Source organism: Lynx rufus, unplaced genomic scaffold (genome assembly GCF_022079265.1).
Source record: "Lynx rufus isolate CCGP_SWC_20201006 ecotype Redwood Valley unplaced genomic scaffold, mLynRuf1.p SCAF_2, whole genome shotgun sequence".
In the NCBI taxonomy this organism is placed as follows: Eukaryota; Metazoa; Chordata; class Mammalia; order Carnivora; family Felidae; genus Lynx; species Lynx rufus.
In genome coordinates, this window is record NW_025814834.1 from 130,619,682 (window position 1) to 130,640,215 (window position 20,534).

General features: G+C 37.2%; 1 protein-coding gene across 1 annotated transcript in view; it reads left to right on the plus strand.

The window, feature by feature from the left end:
* Window positions 1-20,534, plus strand: part of VAV3 (vav guanine nucleotide exchange factor 3) — a 358,745-nt gene that overhangs the window by 282,006 nt on the left and 56,205 nt on the right. Inside the window, exon 20 of the mRNA XM_047085931.1 lies at window positions 10,879-11,015. Within this exon, the coding sequence (XP_046941887.1) occupies window positions 10,879-11,015 (137 nt within the window). The remainder of the gene's footprint in view (window positions 1-10,878; window positions 11,016-20,534) is intronic.

The window sequence follows — 20,534 nt, forward strand, 5'->3', positions numbered from 1 at the left end:
GACTTGGTCTAGGTCCTCTTATCTTTTCCATTGGTCTATTTCTCTATCCCTATTCTAATGCTACACAGTTTTAACTACTACAATTTTTGCTAATTACACTGAAATTAAAGTATTTTGTGTGAAGATTATTTGATATTATTTTTACATGTAAATATTTTCTTATTTTCTGCAACATTATTAGGCATAGAGGGAACACTGGACCTAACTTTCTTATGCAAACTAGGTCAGTGTAAATAATTTATAACAAAAATGGTTGCATAGACCCAGTTAAGGGCCAACCATCCATTGACCCATATCATGTGGCAGGCAGTGTGCTAAATGCTACATACATAATTATCTCACAAAAGCCTCATTAGTATATTAATATACCCATCTTCCAGACGTATAAATGAAGTGTTTATGGCATTCAACCTTAGACCTCTTTGACAGAAAACCTATCTTCTTGACCATTATGCATATTGCCCTCTCCTTTGGGCTCCTCTCCCTAGTTTATCTTCCACACAAAAAGAACCTACTGTATCCAACCTGGGTGACTTCACATTGTAGGTGACTCATCCAAACCTCAGCCTCCTTAATTTACCTGACACTGACTTTTCATCTCTAGGGACCTCTGCTCCTTCTCCATTTCAGTCATACATCGCCACAGCCACTCCTTGGGCACTGTCATCACCCATAATTGTTCCATTTCTGAAACATTAAATTCAAGTATCTCACTCTCTCACCCCAATCTTAGAGGCCTCCTGCTCATTGACCCCTCTGCCACCTTTCTATTGGTCAGTCCCCTCCTGTGTTTTCTCCCTTGGCTAATCAGCTTTGTTTCCATGGCCCAACATGTGAGCCAGTCTTCTGCTTATGTCTGAGTCAACCTGTCTTTACTCATCTAGGTGGATTGTGCAGTCCTGCTGAAGAAAGTCATTCAAGCAAAAGGTTTATGCCTCTCCAAAATGGAGAGATTTATATACCCTCCCTATATCTGGCTGATGCCTACTTACACTTTGGTTTCAGCTTAGACTCTCTTTCTTCCAGAAGTCTTCTCTGAGCACTTGCACAACAACATCACACTGTGTAAGAGTGTATGTATTCCTCTCTATCCCTACAAGATGCTAAGTGCCTTAAGGGAAGGGACCTTATCTCTTAGTAATTATTGCAGCCCTAATACTTCTCATATTTCAGGACTAAATGAAACAACTCACAATAAGTTAAGGAACCAACCAAACTTACAGATGAACATGTTTTAAATAGCTCTAAACTCCAAAGTAACATATTCATAGGAAAGTACTTGTAACTTCTCAAAAGATTTTCAAACTTATTTTCTCAAGTTTTGTGCAAAATCATTGTATTTGGTCTTAGTAAAATTTGACCAAAACAAAGGTGTGTTCTATAAGGATCTTTCTGTTTAGGAGACAGAAAAAGCATTTGGAAGACAATGGAAAGCTTGATATATCTGGTGTCCTGGAGGAGTAGCTTATGAGTTTATATGTTTGAGGAAATAACCCCTATAGAAATCTCAGAATTTGAAATGTGTACTGTTTCTGTTGCTTAGGTGGACACTCTGGATTTTTTTTTTTAACTATGTGTTTACTGTGATACACTCTTGGATGTTTAATTAAACTTCGTAACTAAAAAGCACAAGTTACTGCCACAACTTAAGTTTCTCAGTGGTTAAATCAAAGTGCTTGTAAGAACAAATATTATAAATTGTTAAATACTTTAAGATAATAAAAAAGAAATACTAGTTTTTAGCACATAGCTTTATTTTAAAATTAACACTCTCATGAAGTATAAATTTCTCCTGAAAACTAAATCACTCCTTGTCACCAAGTTTTAACCACATGCTAAGCACTGTGAGTGGGGTTAATAAAAGAAAGATGAATGATTTAGACAGTGTCTACTCTAAAGACAAAAATAATTATTTTGGGATTTTAAAATGAAATATATTTATTCTATATAGAGATAAAAAGAAAGTTACAGAAAAAAAAAAAAAAAGGAACTCTACTGTCTCAGATTTTACTCCCTAGTCTCAAAGGGCAAACTGGGATATCCTTACTATTGAAACCTGAAAACAAATTCTGTAACTAGGTTTTTCAAAAGAGTTATAGCTCCAAGGGAGATGGAAACAGGGGCCTTAACAAATGTTGATTGAATTTACTTAACAGAGTTACTAATTAATGTTGCTTCAGAGAGCCAATGCCCAAATACAGATTTCTTTTCTGCCCAGAGTTATGCCAGCTTTTGCCATACTTGAGCTCAGTAGGACCTTTTTGCTCTAACTTTGTTGATATTAGGTATTCGATGCATTTATATTAAAAAATAATATTTTGGCACATATTGGGTTAAGCTGTCAAAAATTGCCTTTTTGTACTTCAGAAACACTCAACAGCAGCCAGTTCCTATGGTTCAATCCAGTATATAACACCAAGATGTTGGCAAGGAAAGAGAAGTTTTATTCATTATCTGGGGGAGTTTGTCTTAATTGAGGAGCAAGAAACACATAAGTGAAATGATCAGACTCTGTCCAAGAACTCAGGAGAAGGTCATTTTTAGGGTCAGTCATTTTTCATGTTGTATAAAGTTAGTGAGAAATCCATGGTTTGGTTTTAGAATTAAGTGTCCTATTAGATGATGTGTTATATTCAGGTATTTTTGTAAACTGTAATTGCATATGAACTTTGTGTTAAGTGTCATTGGTGTATCGAGAAGTAAGGCAGAACTAAAAGTTCTATTTTAGTATGTTTTCTATGCATAATTCTGTTTTTACCAGTGTAACTGCCTTCTAGACGATTCATAACTTCTTGGCACAATTTCTTAATATTTTGACATTTGTATTTTTATTTTTCTTTGAAGGTCCACAGTCTAAATTTTAATAATTACTACTTTTATATTTTTATTATATCCTTAGGATGTGGGTTCTATTTAATTTTTATTATTTTTCAGATGATTGCAAGCAACCATATGTCTAATTATTTAAATGGCTTATTATGCTAAATTTGAACAAGTTGAAACCATAATTCTGATACCTTAGGTTGATGAAAGAAGCTTTTTATGTACAAAAAAAGATAGGAAGCTAAAAATTCAGGGAGAGAATAAGGCTAACCTTAAGGAAAGTAAGAACAATGGGGAGTTGGGGGTGGGGGGTGAGACCAGGAAGAGAATAGATTTTGAATCGATGGGAGATGGGGGAAAAATGAAGATTTTGATGGGCAAAAAAACAAACAAAATCTACACTGTCCCTGAACTCAGTATATTCTACTTAACATTTCCAAATATCTTAAATTAGAAGATTATAAAAGACAAAAATTTATAAGCTAGTATCTTATTTTTTTTAGTATTCCCAATTTATAGGAAGGAGGTAGAATATATATTCCCAGTATAATTGCAAGGCTGTAGAGATTTTGAAATGGAATCTCTGAACTTCCTGGAACAGTTTGAAGGGTCTGCTGTTGCTTACTAGCATTCCCAGGGGAATATTAAAAATTTTTTTTAATGTTTATTTATTTTGAGAGAGAGAGAGAGAGAGACTACGTGCACACACAAGCAGAGGAGGTACAGAGAGAGAGAGAGGGAGAGAGAGAATCCCAAGCAGGCTCTGCACTGACAGTGCAGAGCCCTGCATGGGGCTCAATCTCACAAACTGTGAGATCATGACCCGAGCCTAGATCAAGAGTCAGACACTTAACTGACTGAGCCACCACCCAAGGCCCCCTCAACTGGAATATTTTGAATCTGATTCTTTCCCAGCTTCCTTGGGGAAGGTAGTGATTTACTCATTAAATATTAAGATCTGAAATAATCATGTGTAACCTTTCTAGAATCTTCCCTTATTTTTCCTAGTCAACCCAGCATTACACCCTTACTAGGTGATAGATGCATGTTGAGAACACCATTTTTGGCTTTTAGCTAGCTATTTGCAACTGGACTTGAGTTGTTTCATATGTAAGTGGAAGTGTTTGACTAAAATATCCTAAGAACTTTCTTTGATAGAGTCACTATTCATGCTAGTGTACAGAGTTCCCACTGTCAGAACACTGGTATTTCAAGAGAATATACAATACAGTGTAGTTTCTCTTCTCTGTCCCTCTCCTTACTATCAATAGTGTCAAGAAAGAACGTTCCTGAGAAGGGGACAATGTTTTCTGTATATGTATATTCTTATGTAGATGTGTTGGTTGTTGATCTTTGGCCCCAGTGAAAAGGAATATCAACAAAAATTTTACCACATTCAAATGTAGATACACAGCCAACTTCCTCCTATGAAACATCACTGGTTTTGAGCAATAGTTATACATTTATTTGATTTCAAACTGAGGAGCAAACATGATTGTCTTGATTCTTACCTTCCAGTGAGGACTGTCCCTTGGGACTGTCTCCCTTCTAGCCGCCTCCTCAGCCACTGGCACGTCACATATTCAGCCAATTTATCGTAACCTTTGGCTTAATCACCCTCCCCGATGCACTCAGGTGTGGTCAGAATAGCAGAATGATGTGGTTGAAGTGATTAAAACTTTCTGCACAAAGAATTGCACGTGGCCACTTGTCCACAGAGCCACAGAACTGCATGTGGACGTGTCAGGCACAGAGAGCACCACGGATTGTCGAGTCCAGTGCATTTTGTTGTTGGCATTGAGATTTGAGGCTCTGTCTTTAGAATGTACCAGTGGGACTTATTACTTCCTCCTAGAATTCACCTTATCGTGGAGAGCTCACAATCTTTCCCCACTTGAAGGGCAGTTCTGCCTCCTCTCTTCCTGCTTCCCATGATAACTCTGGACACCCAGCAGGGTTTAGATGACCCCCAAACGTATATTAGTCTGTGTAGGAGACCTGTTTTCTGCCATAGTCCTGTTCCCTGCTGGTTGTAGAGAATTACTCATCTTCAGCCAGGAGGACTGAACTAACAGTTGGTGAGTACAGGTTCTGGTTCCAGTTCTGCTTCTAGCTAGCTTTTTGACTTCAGACATTTTTATTGACCACTTTGAATCTTAGTTTTATAAGGTAGAAAATGAGGTGGTTGGAGTAGGTGGTAATGTTCTTACTTTGAAATCGTGTGATTGTGTTCTTTTTCTAGCTTTAAAGAAGATGGTGGAGTTAACTCAGGCTATGTTTTTCAACTGGACTCCTCACACCCCTAGGGGGTGGTTGTTTTTGAGAGTTCTGACAAATACCTGGCACATTCTTGTAGAGCTTTGACCTTATTTAAGGATTTTAGGGAAACATTGCTTATTGAAATGTACATATTTGATGGAACAGAATATTAAATTTGCATGGATTTTACAATAACACATGCAATTTTGTAGTGCTTTTTATATTTGGTAGCCTATAAAATCTTTTTAATAAGTGTGGGGGGGGAACTTTCAAAAGATGTTTCTATCTTTAACCTTTGATTTACTAATACTCCTATAGGTAGTGCCAAAGGGTGACTAGTCAGTGTTTATAAGGCTGGAGAAACATATCTCTATCTGATCCTTGTTTTTGTATGAGCGATGACAATGCTGTTTCCTTCATCTGACTCATCATTGTTTATAAAAGGAAAGAGTAGCCTTCTCTGGGTGAAAATTTTTGAAATCATTGATGGGGGTGTGTTCCCTTTGTGAACAATTAGTTCTTCAGACCAGTTTGTTTTCCGCCAAATCGTCTGTTTCCGTTGTTAACAGATGGTTTCCATTATGAGGCTCCTTTTGCTTCTCTGTGAAGACCAACCCATGAATGAAAAGTGCACTGGTTAGTAGGAAAGGGCCCAAGGAGGTGTGGTGGGCAGGGAAGCCCAGCATCCTAGCTACCTAACTTGCTGGCTGTTCATTCTGCACAGCCTGCTCCTCAGATGCGATGGTTAGATTAGGAACTTCTATCAGGAAGAGCCCAGATGTTAACTTAAAGAGGATTGAGGTGGCAGGGTGCCAGACAGCACTTACTTCACTGTAGCTTTGTCAAAAGCAAGCTTGGAACCAGTGGTGGCTGGTCATGGTGAATTGCTTATGTACCCACAAAAATGTGATTTCCAAACCTGGCTAGGATTTGGAAACCACACCTAGGAAACATACAGAAACATAAAATACATATTTCAGGGTCCTACTGAAGGCTTTTCAAAAAAAAAAAAAAACTCCCTGGAAACTTTATTGACAGGCTCATTTTGAAAAATGCCCCACTGGACAAGAGACCAAGCCTAATTATAGTTTATTTGAGTTCACCTGCCTGTTCAGTAGATTATAGGCTCATTGAGGGCAGGAAGCGTGTCCTTGCTCTGTTGTCAAACCACCATGCCCAGAACTTATGTGGCATTCAGGACGTTGAAGGAATGAATGAATATGTTATGCTTGTAATCAGCTTCCCAGGTAAACCAGCTACATTCTCTGACATCTTGTAGAACTAATTATTTTTTAATGTGGCTATGTTTAGATTTTAAATTAGGCCTCAGAGGTGAAAGGCCAGCACATTACTGACAGCCCATTTATCTGGTACACTGCACTCACCTCTAAGTTTTTGCCTTGGGGAAGCCCTTTGCATTAGGGGAGTGATATCAGCATCGTGTGTAAATACTAATCTATATTGTGGCCATCACTCTTCTTAGAAGCCAAGAGGTTGATAGTGATATAGTAGGCTAAGTTCATTGAAGTTTGATGGTTTATGTGAGAATTACTAGAGAAATGGTTTATTTATGGCAAACTTTCTAATAGGATTCTACTTAAAATTAACTTAATTTTTTTTTTTTAATTTCTTGGCATGTGTCACTCTTAGTTGCATTGAGTTGAGATTTGAAAGGAAATCTTGCTTCATTCAGATGCCCTTTCACTGCCATATTGTTTTGGAAAACTCTAGTGTTCCATGTAATTATATTGGCTTCAGTTTTATTTGACTAGAACCTGATGACTATTACTGGAATATAATCATAATTTAAGTATTGCTGATTCTTCAGTTTGTTAATTCTTCATGCATAAGATGACTTGGGGACCTTGTCTGATTTAAGACTAAGTATAATGAGTAGTATGAACAAAAGTTAAAGGGTAAAACTGTCCGAACTTTATATATCAACAATGTAGTGAGCTGTGCAGCAAAGCATTTGTTGTAGGGAATGAAACAAGCCAAAATAACATTTGGCAGGAGATCTAATTTTGTCTTAGCCATTTTAATTATGTTCCTTTAGATAAAGATAACAGATTATATAAAGTTTTGGGAACTTCCAAGGTTGCTTAACTGTATATGTTGAAATTACATATGATTATTTCACATTTAATATCTGAAGGTAGAGTCATTTTTAATTTTCAGACTTTGCTGAGCAGCCCTGTAACTATACCAACATAGTCATTATAAATGCTTTTCTGGAGCAGAAAGAAACTAAACAACAATGGTCTGTGTTTATCCAAGAAGAAAGAGGCAGCTTTCTGGGATGATTGTGATTTGACAATATAATGAATGGAATTTATATTTTTAAAATCAGTTTTTGGAATAGCTTTTGGTTGTTTCTGATTGGTCAGAGTTAATGAGGGAAACTATCCTCCACTTTTGTAGTTTTGTAACATTTTGCATCTCAGAATTCCTGGAAACATGGATAACTAAAGGAAAACGTGAGTAACTAGGGATTTTAAGCCTAAACAAATTTTGAAAGGCTAATCTATAAAAAGCAGATTTACCACCTTCTGCATAATTCTAGATGGAAGGAGGAAGGTCAATGGAGAGAAGTTACGGAGATTTTAGAGTAAATTTTAGATAGAGTTTGTTAATAAACTACACACAACAATAAGTTGTCATAAGGACGTGTAGTGAATGTTCTGTGCTGGACGTTTTAAAGAAAGGTCAAAACTTGTCAGGAATACTTGACGGGGAGAGAAGAAAACCTACACTAAATCAACACTAAATGGCTATTTGAAACATGAGTATCTGTAAATCTAATTTCTTCTCCATTCTTGATCTCATTTATGAGGTGTGTGTGATGCCTGCTGTGGCGAGAGATTGTGTTAACAATTATATTGATAGTTGAGTGCTGACATGAAGTTTAACCCACTCTCTATTCTTATTTTAATCGCACTTTTATCTATCCATTAATGGGATTATATTCACCTTCTTAGCAATGTTACCATGTCTTTTTTTTTTTTTTTTCAATAAAAGGAAAGGAATAAACCATTCGTACTACCAGTATTGTAGAACTCCTCTTATATTCAGACATCAGAGGCAGGGGGCAAGGTATCAGAATTCATCATGTCACAGTGGCCTTCCTCTATCCCTTGTATTCTTTGATCTCTACAGCCCTATTGCCCTGATGACAGATCATCCTGAAATGGGAAGTGCTGACCTATCAGAAATAAATAGCCAGAGATTATTCTAACAAATGACTAAAAAATATAAATTCCATTGTAAACTCCTAACTCATCCCCACACACAAAAATATGAATCAAATTAATGCTGTATTTTGAAAGTCACTTATGGCTGAATTCAGGCTAGTAGCAATGTCTTTTTCACTATTACCTGGGCTCAACCATAATTCTTGGCAAAGGTCACACAGTTTTGCTTTAGGAGTAAAGTCAGTAACATACCCTGTGTTGGTGTACTACTGGATGAACTTCCAAAATGAAGCTGATAGCCAAGAAGAAAGTTATAGCAGAAAAACACAGTAAATGAAAAAATTAGCAGTAAGACTATAAAAACCAAGTTCATCATTTCAAGGACTACTTATTTATAAGTAAGTTTTAAGACACTAAGATCTCATTTCTTGGCCACAGTATATTAATATATGTAATACTTTAAATTTTAAGTATGGTTTTTCTAGGTCATATGTAATGGGCATTGTAGTCTGTCAAAAAGGATAAATAAGGCAGCATTGTTCCATGCCTTGTATTTCACAGTCTTCTTTGTAGCCTGGGTATTCCATATGTTAATCCCCAATTTATATTTGGTTGGTGAAATGTCATCAAACTTAATTTTTTCCCCTAAATACTTTATGCATTTTCAACCATTTTCTTAAGAATGACTAACTTGAGCATGTTGGCAATAACAGAACTGTTGTGTCCGTCGGGCACTGCTTCATTTTGTCCCTGTGGGTCTTGGCCAAGGAGACAACTGCAGAGAAGGCCAGAGCCCTTCTGAGAACTTCACTGGGCCCGGTATTTGAGGCCACATCAGTTATTTCAGGCTTAAAAACTCCCGTTTCTTGTCTTCAGCCTTTATTTTAAAATTGGCGTAAAAACAAAATTATCAAGGGAGCATACTAAATGAAATGCTTTCCTTGATCTAGAAATGCTCAGTAAAACTGAGGCTAACCATGACTTTGGCCCCCTAACATGGAATAACTAACTTGCAAACCAGAGTCAACTTCAGGGTGCATCCTCTTCTGTATATTGAACTTCTAAATGAGTTGTGTGCATGTGATATTTAGGTTTCATGTAAAATAAACAACAGCAACTTAATAGAAAGTATAAAATAAGCTCTTTCTATACTCAAGGCATCTGCAGTGTGTTGAGAGCAAGTCTGATAAACACTTGACTGACAAGAGTTCTCCTGTCAAGTGTTGTTTTTTGGGAAAGACAATAAAGTCTGCTCTTTGTGTATGGGTGCTGCCTTCTTGCATCTGGTAGGGAAACACTCCATGAGAGATGTGGGATTAGCACCATCCCTTCAGGGGTTCTGTGGCACAAGAACTGAAGCAAAGGGAAGATGTAGTAACTTGCTACATGTCTCAGCAGTTATAGCAGCTAAATTGGGGTGAAGGGCCCAATTCTTTTCAGCCCTTCTGCCTGATGGGTTGATAAGAAAAGTGTTGACTAAAGCTTTTCAGTTCTGTTTAGTTTATGGCCACACTGTTTCCTCCCATCTGGGGTGTTGTTGAAAAAGGATAGTGAGGACTTCATGAAATTGTTTGTGGAAGCATTTCATGTAGATACTGAGATCTGTGTAACTTGAACAACCTTTTTGAGGTAACTTGGGCATCTGGAACTGAATGACCATCATGCATCCTGCTACTCTATTGAGCGTGGTGTTTCCAGGTAGTTACAACTTCCCCGTGGTCAATCGTTAGAATAAAAAATCTTCAAGTGTAATAGGCAATGGCTTAAGTTCCTGAATGTGCACCAGATATCATGTTTATGAGTGTCCTGTCTCACAGGAGGGAGCATTTCACCTCTAAATGAAAAGGTGACTGTGAAGTTGTCCATTTGTGACCAATACTGGTACATTTAGGCCTGTGTGCAATTGAAGCTGCTGTTCTCAGAAATGAAATATTGAACTGAGGCCTTCATTGCACATTCTGAGAAATACAAAGAAAAAGGACAGATCTGGATTTCAAGTGTTGTTGATGCTATTGGCTTAGACATGTTCCCTTTATTGGGTCTGTTTTGCAAACCTAAATTTGAGCCTGAAGAATTTCTCCATATAAATGTCTCAAGTATTGTAGTGGCACATCCATCACCTTTTTGCTTTTGAATTACAAAGATAACCTTAAGATATGAGCCTTATACTGGGCAATGTGATGCATACACAGAAAGGGTGAGCCTCCTTAGTGATGAAATCAGCCAATGCCCAAGAGGAAAGTAATAGGCAGAAAGGATAGAGTTGATGAAAAAATTGATTCTTTTCCATTAAACTGTACGTGATGTGTTTTTTATGAAGCAGGCATCGGCTGAAATATTTTTTCAACTACGAAGAGATGGATGGTGAGGGAGAGGAAAAGTATGTAAGGGATCAGGGGATAAATATGTGTCTTATTCCATTACTTTCTCAAATAATGAGAAAGTTCAAAAGCATTCCATTGTAGTTACTTCACATGTGTACTTGGCCTTTGTTGCTATTACAACTTTTTAATGTTAATGATGGCCTTGTTTTTATTTTAAAGTACATTTGGACTTCATGCGTCATTATTCTGTCAATTCCAAAAGTTGTTTTGCTTATTTTCAGGTTTACCAAAGATGCAGGTCATTAAGAACTATACTGGGACACCACCCCCGGCTCTTCACGAAGGACCCCCGTTACATATCCAGGCAGGGGATACGGTTGAACTTCTGAGAGGAGACGCACACAGTCTGTTTTGGCAGGTACTATCCAAATTACAGTGTTTGTTTTTGTTTTACTCGATGATTTAATACTGCTTAAAGAATAAAGCTCTTGTCTTTAGGAATTGATTGCATGCTTTTAGCTTCAGAAATTTTACATGATGTGGGGGAAAATATCTTTGATTAGCCTTCCTCATATTTACCAATGCCAAAGTGGCAGTGAACATTAGAACGCTAAAGAAAAATAGGATCAGTGCTGTGGATCATAATTACCATTTTTATTAAAAATGCATACTTTGCCAGAGCATTTTTTCCAAACCTAGGACCTGTGGGTGTGATCTAATTTGCACTGCTTTAACATATTAACAGTTCATTTCAAGGGAACTACCTAATTAGCTTGCCAGTGGCCATTTCTGGCCATACTTGATTTGTGCCTACCCACAGAAATACCTGGCATTCTCAGAGGTGCTCTGGGCATTATTCATGAAATGTATGAAATGTGAAAAGTAAGTGAACATGTTGATGTTTGCTGGAGATGAAATCTCTCTCGTCTGGTAAGCCTATATTGGGTTTAAGGATTGTGTTAACTGAGGAAAATATGGGCTAGTGTTAAATATGGGCTAGAGTTGTTAAAGCTAGATGGTAGGACATTGCTGTTCACTAAAGTATTCTGTATCTTCATGTGTGTTAGAAATAGTTCCCAGCAAAATTAAAGAGTTGGTTAAAAATCTGTTGTGTGCTGAGGGAAAGGGGCATGGGCTCAACAGAAAGATTAGCACACATGAGTGAAATTTGGCCAGGGGGAGAGAGAGAGAGAGAGAGTAGGGAAGGACTGGTAGATAATAATGCATTGTACACCTGTATAAATGATGGCTATTTTCTTTGCTTAAAACTATTTTATGGTCTGCCATCTTGTTATAGATGAATGCCCCTAGATTGAACATTTATCTACAACCACTGTAGCCAATGCTGTGGCCAATGACTTTTCCAAAACTCCACTCTTCTTAATATCCTACCCCTCTCATACCTCATCCTTCCCCAAACAGGAAGAGATAATGTCAGACTGAAATTCTACTAACTCTTCAGTCCAGTCCTGCACATCCTACCCCCAAAACATACCTACATGTGTACCTGTAAGGTTTCTCTTATTCAAGACTTATTTTCCTTCTTGGGTTTTTCATCCCACATTTCATCAGCTGGTTCTTAATTCCTACATTTTCAACTTCATTCTCTCCACTAGCTCCTTTTCTATGACAAATAAATATGCTCCTCCCATCTTAAAATACATTTACTCAATTTCTGTCTGGTTATGTTAGTCTCCCTCTTCTATTCTCACAGCTAAGCTTTGGAGCACCTGGGTGGCTCAGTTGGTTGAGCATCAGACTTCGGGCTCAGGTCACGATCTCACCGTTTGTGAGTTTGAGCCCCGCCTCGGGCCATGTGCTGACAGCTCAGAGCCTGGAGCCTGCTTCGGATTCTGTGTCTCCCTCTCTCTCTGCCCCTCTCCTGCTTGTGCTTGCTCTCTCTCTCTCTCTCTCTCAAAAATTAATAAACATTAATAAAAAAGCTAAGCTTCTTGAGAGAGTAGCCTATACTTGGTTTCTCCCTCCTTCTACCCTGTTTATAATATAGTCTGCTGCAGAAACTACTTCTTGGATCACTAATGCCACTTAAAAAAACAACAGTGTTGCAATATATAATAAAGTGCACTTATTTAAATTGTACAATATGATATGTTTTGACAAATGAATGTACAAATCAAAATGTCACTGATCAAGATGATAAAAATCAGCCCCCAAAGTTTTTGTGTGCCCCTTTGTAATTTCTCCTTCTTGCCTCTACCTGTTGTCCTTCCTCAGTCCCCAGGCAAGTACTGTTCTGCTTTCAGACTACGAGTTTGAATTTTTTTTTAACGTTGTATAGTACATCATATAGTACATTCTTTTTTGTATGGCTTCTTTGAGATTAAACCATGTTGCTTTGTGTAAGATCATTCTTATTAAAAAAAATTTTTTTTTAATGTTTACTTATTTTTGAGAGCGAGAGAGAGAGACAGGGTACGAACAGGGGAGGGGCAGAGGGAGATGGAGACACAGAATCCAAAGCAGGCTCCAGGCTCTGAGCTGTCAGCACAGTGCCCGACGTGGGGCTCAAACTCACTAACTGTGAGGTCATGACCTGAGCCAAAGTCGGACACTTAACTGAGCCACCCAGGCACCCTAATGGCTCTTATTTTTAAAAACCGACTTATTGATTGTATTATTGGCATACAAAAAGCTATACATATTTAATGTAAGCAACTTGACAAGCTTGGAGATAAGTATAAATCCTTGAGGCCATCACCACAATTTATGCCATAAATCTATCCTTTACCTCTAAAAGTTTCACCCTGCCCTCTTTATTTTTGTGATAAGAATAATTACCATCTAGCCACTTAGCAAATTTTTAAGTATATAATGCCGTATTATTAAATACAGACTCTATGCTGTGCAGTAGATCTCTAGGACCTATTCATCTTGCATGACTTAAACTTTGTGCCCTTGGACTAAACTTTTCCCATTTCCACTTTCCATCAGCCCCTGGCAACCACCATTCTGTTCTCTATTTTTATGAGTTTGACTATTTTAGATTCTTCATGTAGACATAGCCAAGACATGGAAGTATCCTAATGTCCCTCAGTAGATTAATGGATAAATAAAATGTGGTATGTATACACAATGGGATATTATTTGACTTCCGAAAGAAGGAAATCCTGCCATTTGTAAAATCTTGGAAGAACTTGGAGGAAATTATGCTAAGTGGATGAAGTTTTTTTCTTTTTATTGCTTATTATTATTCCCTGTATGGATATAGCACAATTTATGTATCCTTAGCCTACTGATGGATTTCATGTTATTACCAGTTTTTGGCTATTACAAATTAAGCTTCTATGAACCTTCAAGTATAAGTCTTTGCATGGACATATGGTCTCATTTTTAAGTAAATACTGAAAGGGGAATGGGTAGATGATGTCTTTTCTTTTTTTCCAAAGGTGTTTTGGCCCTTCTGGGTGCTTTGTATTTCATATGATTTTAGAAACATCTTGTCAATTTCACCAATACAAGCTTTCTAGGATTTTGATTGAGATTGTGTTGAATTATAGATCAATATAAGAAAACTGACATCTTAACAATATTGAGTCTTCTGACCATTCAATGTGGTATATCTCTCATTTATTTAGGTCTTTGATTTCTCAGCAGTGCTTTATAGTTGTTAGAGTGAAGGAAGGATATACATATCTTTTGTCATATTTATCTCTATTTCATATTTTATTTGATACTATTGTAAATTATGGTTTTAAATTTCAATTTTTGCCTATTGCTAGTGTATAGAAATACAATTGATTTTTATAAATTGATCTTTATCCTGCAAACTTGTTAAATTCACAGGAAATTTTTTCTATAAATTCTAGTAGATTTTTTTTAAATAGACACACAGTGTCAGTGAATAAACAGAGTTCTATTTCTTCCTTTGAAATCTGGATGCTTTCTATTTCTTTTTCCTGCCTTGTGACAATGGCTAGAATCTCCAGGAAATGTTGACTAGAATTATGGAAAAGGTATACTTGCTTTATTTCTGATCTTGGGCGGGGGGGGGAAGCATTAAGTTCTTTACCATTAGGTATGTACCCTTTGTCCAGTTGAAGATGTTCCATGCTAGACCTAGTTTGTTGAAAGATTTTTTGTTTTTTAATCAGTAATTCATGTTGGATTTTGCCAGATGTTCTTTCTGCATCAGTGGAAATGATTTTATCGTTTTTAAGCTTGTTAATATGGTAAATCACTGATTGATTTTTCAGATGTCAAACCAATCTTGCTTTCCAGAGATAAACTCCAACTGCTAATGATATATTGTCCTTTTTATTTATTGTTATTTTCTTGTAATGTCTTTGTCCAGGTTTGGTGATAGTTTAACACTCGACGAATAGAATCAGCATTTTTTTTCCTAAAGTATTTTATAGAATTTATTAGGGAAGCTATCTAGGTCTGGAATTTCCTTTGCAGGAAGATTTTTTTTTTAATTACAAATTCAGTTTCCTTAGTAAATATATGTCTATGCGAGCTATCTATTTCTTTTTTTGAGTGAGCTTTGGTATTTTTTGTGTAGAATCTATAATGATGTCACTTCTCATGTCTAACATAGGTAATTTATTTCTTTGCTTTTTTTTTTCCTAATCAGTTTAATTCGTCGCTTATGAATTTTATTGATCTCATACAACAAGGTTTTGTTTCATTGGTTCTATTGTTTTTCTGCTTCCTATTTCACTGATTTCTTCTCTGTTCTTTATTACTCCCTTTCTTCTGATTTTGGGTTTAAGATGTTCTTATTTTTCTAGTCTTTCAAGGTACTCATTGGTTTGAGAACTCCCTTTTCTAATGTAGGCATTTAGTGCTATAAATTTGTAAGTTCTTTTTCTGATACCTAAAAAATTTTTGTGTGTGTTGCATTTTCATTTTTGTTGATGTTGAAATACTTACTAGTATTTCACTTTTTCACTTTCTTCTTCTGAGTCATTTAGAAGTGCATTACTTAGTTTCCAAATATTTGGGGATTCCCAGATATATTTCTTTTTAATTTTTAATTTAGCTCCATATCATAACAGAGTGTAGTTTGTAAGACTTAAATAATTTTAAGTTTATTAGGAATTGTTTTATGACCCAAAATATGGTATATCTTGATAAATGTTCTGTGTACACTTGAAAAGAATATGTTTTCTTCTTTTTTGGGTGGTGAGTGGGTTAGGATATTCTACAAATGCCAATTAAGTCAAAGTAATTGATAGTGTTGTTCAAATATTCTATATTCTTCTTTTTTTGAGAGAGAGTGAGCCTATAAGCGGGGGTGGGGGCTGGGGGGTGGGGGCTGGGGGGTGGGTGTGTGAGTGGGGGAGTGATAGGGAGAGAGAGAATCCCAAGCAGGCTCTGCACTGTCAGTGCAGAAATGGATGTGGGACTCCATCTGGTGAACTGTGATATCATGACCTGAGCCAAAACCAAGAGTCAGACACTTAACCAACTGAGCCACACAAGCTTGGTTCTATATTCTTAACAATTAAGGGCATCACCATTCAATCTACCACCATCCTATAATAAGGTCTGAAATCTTTGTATATTCTCCTCCCCCTCTCTCATCCCTTTCCACATCTCTTTTATCATCAAATGCTTCTCATTGTACCTTCTAAATCACTTTCAGTGCATTTCGTCCTCTTCATCTCTGTTGTCACAGCCTAGTTTTTACTCTAATCAACTGCTACATGACATCTGAGATCACCTCCTAACTGATCTTCTCCCCTCCAGACTTCATTTACCCTGGTTATCCTGCACACCACAGCAAAGTTCAGATGCGATTACATATAATTCCTTGTTAAAGTTTTGCAGTGTCTTGCTTCTGACCATGTAGAATTCACATTTCTTAACCTAAATGGAGGCGTTTGTGAATAAACACAGCTTAATCAGAAATAACATGCCTTTAAAAGAAGCAGTAGAGTGTACTTTTTAAGAACTTGGACTCAGGCAAGAATTCCTAGGTTCAAATTCCAGCTCTGCCAGGTTCCTAGCTGTGTGACTTTGTGCAATATTTAACCTCTCAGTGCCTCAATTCACTCATCTATAAGATGGGGTAATAATAGTATTCATTTTATAGAATTTCCATTAGCACTGTATGTGTTAATATATTAAAGTAAGCCTAGAACTGTACTTTGTACATAAAAAAATGTATAAGGAACATTAGTCGTCGGTGCTCTCGTTGTCATTATTATTATAAGAAAGGAATAAAAGAGAATTCTGTCCGCTTTTGCCTGGCAATAGGAATAAGAGGATACATAAGACAGGAAGGGTTATGTAGAGGAGGCTCTGTTTGAACTGGTGGAGAGAGACAGACACGGGTGTGTAGGAATGATGAACACAAAACATGTGGGTTTTTTGGAGGCAGCATATGGTTGGGTCATGTTTTTTGAGCCATTCACAATCTCTGTCTTTTGGGTGCATTTAGACCATTGCCATTCAAAGCAGTTATGGAAATATTGGATTACTACCTACCTTATTCATTATTCTTTTTTATTTGTTGCTGTTTGTTACGTATTTCTCTTTTTGTCTTCTACTCTTTTTCTGCCTTTGGTGGTTTAAACTGATCATCTATATGATTGTGTTTTCTTTCTTAGCATATCGGTTATACTTTTTTTAATTTTTATTAGTGGTTTCCCTAGAGGTTACTATATAAAATTACAACTAATCCAAGTCCAGGTTCAAATAGCACTATACCACTTCCTTGGTAGTGTGCGTACCTTATAATAACAGAGTAATCCAAATTCCTCCCTCCTGTCCCTTGTATCATTGCTATCATTAATGTCACTTATATGCAAACATACATAGCATGTACATACATATCAGGTATGTAATATGAAAGCATATATAGATATGAGCATACATAATTGAATACATTGCCACTGTTATTCTTTTGAACAAATTGTTATCTGTTAGATCAATTAAAAATAAGAAAATAGTTTTTATTTTTACCTTCACTTATTTTTTCTTTGAGAATCTTCCTTTTTTAAAGTAGATCCGTGTTCCTGACCAATAGTGTTTTCATTCTCTCTAAGGAGCATCTTTGAACATTCTTGCAAGGCAGGTCTACTGGCAACAAATTCCTGCAGTTTTTGTTTGCCTGAGAAGGTCTTTATTTGTTCCTCACTTTTGAAGAATAATTTTGTAAGGTAGAGAATTCTATATTGGTGGGGTTTTTTTTCTTTCAGCCTTAACTATTTCACATCACTCTCTTCTTGCTTGCATGATTTCCAAGGAGAAGTCTATACATCATTGTTCCTTTATATGTAAGGTGTTTTTGTTATTGCTTGTCTGGCATCTTTAAGGATTTGTACTTTGGGTTTCTGTAGTTTGAAACTGATATGCCCAGGTGGGTTTTTTGGCATTTATCCTGCTTACTATCATCTGAACTTCCTGAATCTTGGGTCTCGTGTCTGACATTAATTTTAACAAATCTCAGTCATTATTGTTTCAGGTATTTCTTCTCTTTGTTTCTTCTTCTGATATGCCCATTACGTACATATTACATCTTTTGTAGTTGTCCCCAAGTCTTGAATATTCTGTTGTTTTTCTCAGTTGTTTTTTTTTCCTCTTTGTTTCTCACTTTGACAGTTACTATTGAGATAATCTCAAGGTCAGAGATTGTTTGCTTGGCTATGTCCATTCTGCTATTAAGCCCATAGGAAGCATTCTTCATTTCTGTTACAGTATTGTTGTTGTTGTTGTTGTTGTTGTTGTTGTTGTTGTTTATTTCTAGCATTTGTTTTTGGTTCATTCTTAGGATTTCTACCTCGCTGCTCACATTGCCCCTCTATTGTTACATCTTGTCCACTTTCTCCATTAGAGGCCTTAGCATATTAATTGTATTTGTTTTAAATTGCCAGTCTGATAATTCTGTCATTCCTGAATGTCTGCTTCAGATGCTTTCCATGTCTCTTTAGGTTGTGTTTTTTGCCTGTTGGTGTTCCTTGCAATTTTTTCTTCATAACCAGACATGATGTGCTGGGTAAAAGGAGCTGCTGTCTAGAGGACTTAGGGATGTGGTGGTGAGATGGAGGGGGAGGGGAAGTATTCTGTGGCCCTATGATTAGGTGTCAGTCTTTTATTAAGCCTATGCCTCTGGACAATGAACTTCACAAGTGGTGTTTCTCAACTTTTTTCTCCCTGCAATGGTGGGACAAGATGGCTAGAGTGAGCCTTTCCCCAGGTCAGTTGGATGTGTTAACACCCCAGGAGATCAGGCTTCCCTTAACTAGTTTCTCCAGAGAGCGGCGTGCCTTTTCCCCTTTGCCAGAAACTGAGGGGATTATTCTCCCATATTTACTATAGGAATCTGACTGAGCTCCTAAGCATAGTCTTAAAATATTGTGGGGCTCCCCTAAGACTGATTCCCCCCTGGAATTTTACTCTCAGAGCTGTGAGCACTGAGCCTCCAGCAATTTGTCAATTTAAGTTCAGGTTTTGCTACCCCAGTGCTGGCACCGAATCCCACAGCAGTTTCTGCTAGTGAGGCTCTGCTTTGGCAAGCTGTGACTCCCTGTATTCACCTATCCATCTCTCCAGTCCTGGGGGCTGACATTTGTCCTGTGTCCTCCCCTCTCTTAGGGGTCTAAGAAGAATTGTTGATTTTTTTTCAATCTGTTCAGCCTTTTACTTGTTAGGGCAGAGTGTTGACTTGCCCGCTCCTTACGTGGAAGCCCTTTTTACTAAATTGTATTGCCTCCTATTCTTTTTAGACCATAAGAAAGACATTATTATTTGTCATTTCCTCTCAGCAGCCTGGAAGCATGAAGCTTTTCTGGTGTGATGGGTACAATGGCTTTGGAAGCTCTCAGGAAAATTGTAAGAGAAATGAGACCATTGGATAACAAAATGCATGCATATGTCTGTTGAGAGGAAGATGTCTGATAGGAACAAGTAAGGCTAATGTCTAGAACAGAGCAAAACAATTAGCACATTTATTTCAGATCAGCAAATATATATTGAGTGTCAACTCTATAGTCAGTACTCAGACACTGTTCATGTTTCAATTATCAACTCCAATTATTGGTTCGACATTATGTCTCCTGTCTTTAGAAGATCCATTCATGCTGGCTGGGAGCTAGCAGTCTGTTTGAATTTTCAGAGATAAGCTAAAAGTTCATCTAATGTTTTCAACAAGGATGTCGCATGAGTCAAAATTGTCTTATGTGTACTTCTAAGCCATCAAAGGGTTTTTTTGTGTTGTTTTTTTTTTAGCCAACACATTCTTTTTTTTTTTTTTTCAACGTTTACTTATTTTTGGGACAGAGAGAGACAGAGCATGAACAGGGGAGGGGCAGAGAGAGAGGAAGACACAGAATCGGAAACAGGCTCCAGGCTCCGAGCCATCAGCCCAGAGCCTGACGCAGGGCTCGAACTCACGGACCGCAAGATCGTGACGTGGCTGAAGTTGGACGCTTAACCGACTGCGCCACCCAGGCGCCCCCAACACATTCTAATTTAATCAACAAATTCTTAGTGAAAGAAGCAGTGGCACTGTGGGAAAACCCGATTCGGGTCATGCAGCTGTAGCCAAGTAACTGTATGGCTTGGGTCAAGTTATACCATCACTATATGGCTTAGTTTCTTCATTTGTTACATGATGGGGGCTGGACCAGAGCACTGCTCACCATTCTGAGTCACCTGAGGCTTTGCAATAATGTCAACACACAACCCCACTTCCAGAAATTGGGGTACTGTTGGTTTGCTTTGAATCCAGTAATGAGTAGTTTCTTTAGAACCTTAGATAAAATTCATGTAAGACATTGACCAGGGTGATCCAATTAATTCCATGAAGTTATGGCATTCCCAGTTTAATCTTTGGCCGTTGATAGCAAACCAAATTATTAAACGTAACTATAAGATAAGGTTTATAGTGAACTCAATACTTGGTGTCTGATAGTTACCAAATAAAGGGAGCATTTTCAAAGAATTAGTATACAATTAAAATATATTTGAA